This window comes from Fibroporia radiculosa, assembly GCF_000313525.1.
Source record: "Fibroporia radiculosa TFFH 294 genomic supercontigs, scaffold205, whole genome shotgun sequence".
Lineage (NCBI taxonomy): Eukaryota > Fungi > Basidiomycota > Agaricomycetes > Polyporales > Fibroporiaceae > Fibroporia > Fibroporia radiculosa.
The window spans coordinates 44597-51500 of NW_012133180.1; the positions used below are offsets into that span (position 1 = coordinate 44597).

The 6904-nt window shown below is 49.7% G+C and overlaps 2 protein-coding genes across 2 annotated transcripts; one reads left to right on the forward strand and one right to left on the reverse strand.

Moving 5' to 3' along the window:
- Nucleotides 1–465: 465 nt before the first annotated feature.
- Nucleotides 466–1429, forward strand: FIBRA_00427 (uncharacterized protein; the record flags this gene model as incomplete). Its single annotated transcript, XM_012322323.1, has 4 exons — nucleotides 466–636; nucleotides 686–764; nucleotides 816–1144; nucleotides 1202–1429. 4 exons carry the CDS (start codon nucleotides 466–468, stop codon nucleotides 1427–1429), a joined length of 807 nt encoding a protein of 268 aa, XP_012177713.1.
- A 4126-nt stretch (nucleotides 1430–5555) lies between these two features.
- FIBRA_00428 (uncharacterized protein) lies at nucleotides 5556–6160 on the reverse strand (the record flags this gene model as incomplete). The annotated part of the gene is made up of 3 exons (XM_012322324.1): nucleotides 5556–5595; nucleotides 5663–6023; nucleotides 6091–6160. The coding sequence occupies 3 exons, from the start codon at nucleotides 6158–6160 to the stop codon at nucleotides 5556–5558; spliced, it is 471 nt and encodes a 156-aa protein (XP_012177714.1).
- Between the last annotated feature and the right edge of the window lie 744 nt (nucleotides 6161–6904).

A 6904-nucleotide genomic window follows, 5' to 3' on the forward strand; every position in this document is an offset into this window, starting at 1 on the left:
TCTCAATAGTGCTTATTTTGCAGGTGTGTAAAAGCAGGTATGGGCGTTGGCGTCGGCGTTTTCCCTTAAGATCCGAGTCCCTAGCATGTCACCGCCGAAGGGGCATGAAGAGTCAATGTCAATGGGTACGGCTTTTCGCGTATCACTACAACCGTCCTATTGATAAAGCCCCCGATGATACTCTGAACTCTCCTCGTATTTTCCACTTCAGAATGATGACACGGCGTTCAACATCAGGCTCGCTCCTCCGCACAGATCAGCTTTCCCTGGATGGGGTTCACCTCGGGGCCATCTTCTACGGTATGTTACTAAATTTGACACAGTATCCTCTGTCATTTACAATTTCTATACAATCCAGGTATTCACTGCTGCGTATTTTGTACATGCGTATATTTCATTTTGCATTCGCCACGTCGCACCAGTGTTACTTGGCTATCCCTGTTACTGGCCACTGTCCTCTTCAGTATGGCCACGATCAACACGGCTACAAACTTCCGTGATATCGACCTGCTCTGTGTATATGATAACATCCAGATGGGTGCCCTCCGGTTCTCTGAGACGAGACCAACCCGGATCTTGTCCATCGTGGGCGATTCAGCTGCCATCATAGCTACATTTATTACAGATGGTGTCCTCGTATGTCTGTGCATTCTTCGTAAGCCGGCTATCTAACTCTTGTTTCCAGCTTGTTCGCTGTTTCATGGTATGGTACAACAAGCGCTGGGTGATGGTTTTACCCTGCCTGATGTATTCCGCCTCCACAGGTACGCCAGTCCTTTCGTTCATAACAATTTTCCATTGAGAATACTTGGCAGCGTTTTCCATAATTGGTGTGGTCATTATCGCACAACCTGAGGAGAGCATATGGAAAGCTTCCGTGAGGAAGTTTAATTTACCATACTGGACCGTCTCTGTGGGCCTCAATGTCCTACTGACTTCTATGTTGGTGTTCCGCCTGCTATGGATGCGTTATGAGATAATGGCGACGCTCGGCCATGAGCATGGACGGGTCTACCTTACTGCTGTATCCATGCTGGTGGAATCCGCACTTCCATACACGCTCTTGTCCGTTCTCTACGTCATACTGTACGGTCTCAACAGCCCCATGGAAGCGCTCTTTCTCATGCCTATGGTGCAATTCTCCGTGAGTGCTGTTCATGTTCCTCAAATGGTTGATCTCGAGCTGAGTATCGTCTTGTAGTGTATAGCTCCTGAGCTCATATTGATTCATGTCGCTCGGGGACGTGCATGGTCCAAACAGACGTACCTGAAAGGGACTATATCCTCTGTTCGCTTCGGTGCCACAACTGGAAATGTGGAAGGCCCGGATGTGTCAGTGTGCATGCACCAGAGCTCGACGACGACTCTAAGAGATCAGGCACTAAAGTTCAAGTCTTCTACTCCCGACGTCGGTCGACGAGAACTGTAATGGAGTGGTGGGACCGGAGATGATACAGGTGGCATTTAGTTCTCAAGCATGACACCCGTCAATGCTAGATGGTTTCACGTCCACCTTGTCTAGGTTGTTGGTCATAACATAATACATCATATGTAAATCTTACTCCATACAGCAAATTCTTTCTCGAGCGTCCTCCCGTTCTCCACTTTGCTATATTTCTCCAGGTCTACGCATCTAAGTGGAGAAGAGGATGATCAGTTCAAACCGCATCCAAATCTTGTAAGCTCAGTCACCTAAGTCGTTGAGTTCTTCCATTCATTATAATTATAGTCCATAGCCGAATAAACTGAACTCCAATCTCTGCAGACGTGGGTCACACCCGTCCTTTCAATCGAGAAATCTCGGTCCATGAAGTCACCGGGCTCGAGTGTGGTGTCAGACGAGCATAGAGACATGAAGTACAGATAGTCCAAACAATGCTTGATGTGGCCAAGATTCATTGATGGGTCGTCGTAGGCCAGTTTTATTATATGCAAGCAATGCAATTCATGGAACATGGAGACGACAAAGATGCGCTGTTCAGGGCCCAATCTGACGTAGCCCATATCTGTCGTGCTGAGGGACATCCACTGTTCGCTTGACTCATCTCCTTGCAATGGATAATGTGGGGACTCCTCGACTGTGAGTAGTGCGGAGTGCGTGTCGACTTGCCAATTGGGAAGAGGAAGTCTTAGCGGGAAGTTGTGCCCGCGATAGTCTGAAAACCATCATCTCAGCTGAGCACAATACGATATGCGCTCCTTCCTCTTACCATATACGTTAGATCTCACAGCATATTTTGAGCGGATAATCGGGAGGAGAGTCGAGAGAATATAAGTGAGGTTGAGACCGGATATCAATAAGAGCAAGAGGGGGATACTGGCTCGCCTGCCATTGATAATCATCGTTTCCACTCGAGATTGTGGTGTTAAACAGTTTAATTTAGTGACAGGCATTTATGGGACAGGCTCCAGCACGTAACATTACTGTGACTCGACCCATCAAGCATTCAAACCCATTTGAAAGAAAGTTGATTTATGTTCAATCTGTGAAAATTTCTAGAATGACGAGCACCACAGAAGAGAACACACCATTCATCAAGCATCATGGTGCGATTGGGCTACGGTCAGTGATTGCAATCATCTGAACCTCAAAGGAATCTTATGATATACCGAAGAGAAGTTCCAAAGATACATGTGGGGACTGCCATCGCATCAAGGTGACCCATGTGCTGAGGAAGCAGGACCAGATGGAGCAATCAAACCCGGGACGTGGACTGCTCTGTGTCTCTTTTGTTTGGACAACGAGTGGTCATTTACTGTTGTTCTGGCTAAATGCAAGACGCTTGCTACACTGCCCAGACCAATGAAATAAATTCTGATGGGGGAGAAGTATATTCACCATACTAGTCCCGTGCACGATATCCGGCGCTACTGCAAGACTTCTTGGACAACTTCTATGCCAGCGGTAGGAAAGGATAGATGCTGGAAGGACAGAATATTGATTTATGCGCAACCATCGCATCATCTCGAGATGATGCAGGTTATAGGATGGAAGCATCGCGTGGCACACTGTATTCCTTTCTAGAATGCCTCCAGGATTCAATAGATGGTTACCCTGTTGAAATGGGGACATGTAAACCAAAACCATGTCAGAAATGGAATAATACTTGATGGGATAGGTCTGGCACAGGATTTTACAAAGGAGGGGGAGGATTCCGAGGTGCTATGCTTATGCACAGCTCAAATTCTGATAGAAATGCAAGCCAGACATGAACCTCGATCGGGCTCAAACCTCCAGCGTATAAGAAGCCAATCATCAGCCAAAAACAGCGCAACAAACAAGCGCAGAATTAACCTGCACCTATCTAACAGACAGCGCGACGTGATGTGTAGCAAGCCACCAAACCTGCATGGTGCAAATTGTCCGGGGACGCCAGCCAGGAGGTGCAAGACCAGCGAGGTGCATCGGCATCCGTTCTCGACAGACCCCACTTGGACCTGGACAGCTGTACGTGCCGGCTGCTGACCCGGAGTTGAGCCTAAAGAGCTGCCAATTATGGAAGAGGACTGAGTACTGAACACGGGATGACGAGAAACGCTAGTCAATCCTCTGATCCTCAGACCGTGACAACTTACACCGTAGTTCCTGCCAACATGAGCGACCGCATTGAAGTATTTACTTCATCCTGGACCTCATACAGGTTTGCTTCACCACGAGGAGGCTAGACCCGCACAAAGCGGTACTGCGCTCCAGAATGTATGCCTCTGTCACTGTCTTTGACGGGGTCCACATGAGCACAAGACAGCACACTTGTATAATTACTCACAAAGTGGCAGATGGTACCTGCTCACCCACTTGACCTCACGGATCACACCGCGCACCATCCTCATCCGAAAGAACATTCTTGAATGCTGGCTTGAGCTTGACGATACCGTTCTCGTAGAATCCTGATGGTATCATTTTGAGTGCTTGTGGTGTTTGCTTAAGTTCGTACTAGGAACAAATCTACCGGCGATACGCGCTCCCCAGCCTACACGTATCGACCTGCCCTGAATCAAATACAGCTGGACCGAGATGTCTGTTGTATAGACGCCGGCAAGCCTGTCGCGGACGCGCATGTTCCGAGTCCTGACGATGCCTCCACTTGGTCATCTAGCTTCAAGCTCCACGTTCTGCGGATCACGCGAGTGTCGGTGGTGTCGGCGCCGTATGTGAGCAACGTAAGGCTGTTACCGTCTGGGTGGCCCTCGGGGCTTCTCTCAGCAATAGACAACGGTGACAGACAGGAGGTATTCACATTGTGCGATGAGAGAAGATTTATTTAGGCATGTGCTTCGAGTGATCACAAAGCTTGCGACTCATGGTGACTGCTATTTAGATACTTACTCATTTGTGTCTCGATAGCGTTCAACCTCGTGCTGTCGATGCACTCTTCGATCGAGCATCGTGGAGGAACGCGGCCGAGCGTTGATGCACGTCGGTGCTGGCTTCGACTACAGAGACGGGAAGCATGACAGGTAAGGGAAATCCATGCGTAAGTGTGCCTTTGGACTCGCAGTGCTACATGGATGAGTATGAAGTGATGCCGCGACGACGTATAAAGCAGCAAGTCTTCGAGAATGATCATGAAATTGCCCCAGAAAGCTCGAGCTCTGTGATCGATCTGAACACGAGGAGGAGAAAAGACCTGCAGGCGCAGCTGCGCAGCTCGCCAGTCGACAACATGGAGCTGGAGAAGTTGGACCCGGAGCGGTCTCTGTGCCATGCGCACAGCAAACGACCCAAGCAAGCCGGACCGACCTGTCGTCCAACATGAGTGAGACCGTCTTGACGGCACGGCATCGCTCAGCGTCCTTGCCTAATGTTCTAATCAGGCGATACACCTCCTTTTCGTCCATGTCTCGGCCCGCCGCATCCAGCTTCTCCAAGGTGCAAAATTGGCATCGGGCATGCCACCCCCGACACACCCCGCACCTTCCCCGGCTCTCGCATTACGCCTTCTGTGAGTGTATGTCATACATTATGCGTAGGCTTTAACACGGCGTGCTCTCGTGGACGGTGTCGTTACTGTGGCAGACACATCCCAAATCTTGGAAATAGAGTCCACAGAGTGTAATCGGCGAGGAATGACGGTCTGTACGGCTTCAGGCGATCCCGCATGAGAGCTTCGATGTTACTTCCTCTTAGATGATGTAGAACAGAGCTGTCCTGTAGATCATCTAGAATTCAGGGTATGCCTTCAACGAGCCATTCACCGGAATCTGTCTGATGCATCTCAGGACTCCTCGTGCAAGGGCGCGTGCCAGCTGCTTAGTGGCAGATCTTCTGTCTTCACTGTGCACAAGACGTGCGGTCTGGATCATGTAGCCTTCCCACTCTGAGCTGGTTTTGTACGCGCGTCGAGTGGAGCACAGATGCTGCCAGCTGGGGATGGTTTAGGAATATGAGCGGTTGTTATGGGCGAGATAGGTGAGAGATGCATACGCGAGAGCATGCAGGAGGTAGCACTGACAGTGCTACAGTGAACAAGTACGAAATGACACCACTACCGGAGAAAAGAGAAGCAAGTTCCCGCGGTGATTGTGAAATCAAAGCCGGAACGAAATTGCGAGCATTATTCCCACTCATCAACCACGTTTACAGAGACAGATGACCTGGGGACATGAGTGAGTAGTGGCGGAAGTCCGCGCCAATGCGGGGTGTACATGGTAATTGACTCACACAAGCTGCTCTCTAGCATGCAATGCGGGAAACCTTGAAGAAAGTTGACTCCTCCAGGAGCCCTCGGATATGACATCCATTACTTCGCTGCGCCGAACGTAATAGATGAGATCAAAAGCAATCTTTTGTAGGGCGGGATATTGACGACTGGACAGAGCCTGGTCAATCGGTGGATAGCAGTCCTTGTCCATGCGATCAAGCTCATCCTCGGTTGGTGAAAGCGCTAACGTGATCCTGACCTCGATGAGCTCCAGGAGAGACGTGCGAGACAATATCTTTGTTGCTTCTACCAAGGTTGCAAACCCGACGGTGAGCGACAGAACACGTAGGCTGACAGCTGGCGTGAGATCAGTTGGAAAGTCTGGGGAATGGAGTAGAAGATATCAGCCGGCCTCACACTGCATCCACAAATGGCCTCGGCGACTCACATTTAGCAGAGATAGGATCCTCCATCTCAATGTGCATGGATGAGAGTGATTTGGAAATCATAGGAAGCATGTTTGAGTATTTGTCCAAGCTCTGAGCATGCCAGCAGAGGTGGTGTAGACGTGTGCTGATCAAGATGAGGAAACTTCAACAATGTTATTGCTGTGCAACATGTCAGCATCGTTGAGTTGGAGGGGATGCAATTCCCAGATTTGGCCCACAACATAGCTATGCTTCTTGAAGGTCACTCTCCAGCATTTTGTGTTAAGGGACCTAATGACTGAGGATCAGGAGTTCAACTGTTAACTGGTACTAGGACTTATACACACTATAGTCCTACTGATACTAGACTTGTAAACTGAGCCACTATATCTGATAGCAGTTTGAGAGCATTGATAGGCCCACGTAGCGCATGGGTGTGCCTCGAGTCGTACTCACCATTCAAAGCACTCGAAGCTTCCGCCTTCGGGGACGACTGCGATACCTCGACACGAACACGCCTTCGAGCAAAGCCCGCCCTTCGACATCTTCGAAGTTTTGCAATCTTACGACAATCCAATCGGGATCTTTCGGTGGCGGCTTTATTCTGGGGGCTTGACTTTGAAGATGAAACCTCATCATCCGGAGATTGAGACATACGATACAGAGCCGACGGGTAAACCTTTAAGTCGACGCGCTCGAGCCGCGACACCAAGACTCGCAACGGTCGGGCCTCCGAGACTAGCAGGAATAGTGCAGTGGATGGGAATTGGAAACTGATGGAGATGTCGGGCGGGAGTAGGAAGGATAGCGGGATTGTTCGGCGTGGTCAGGGCA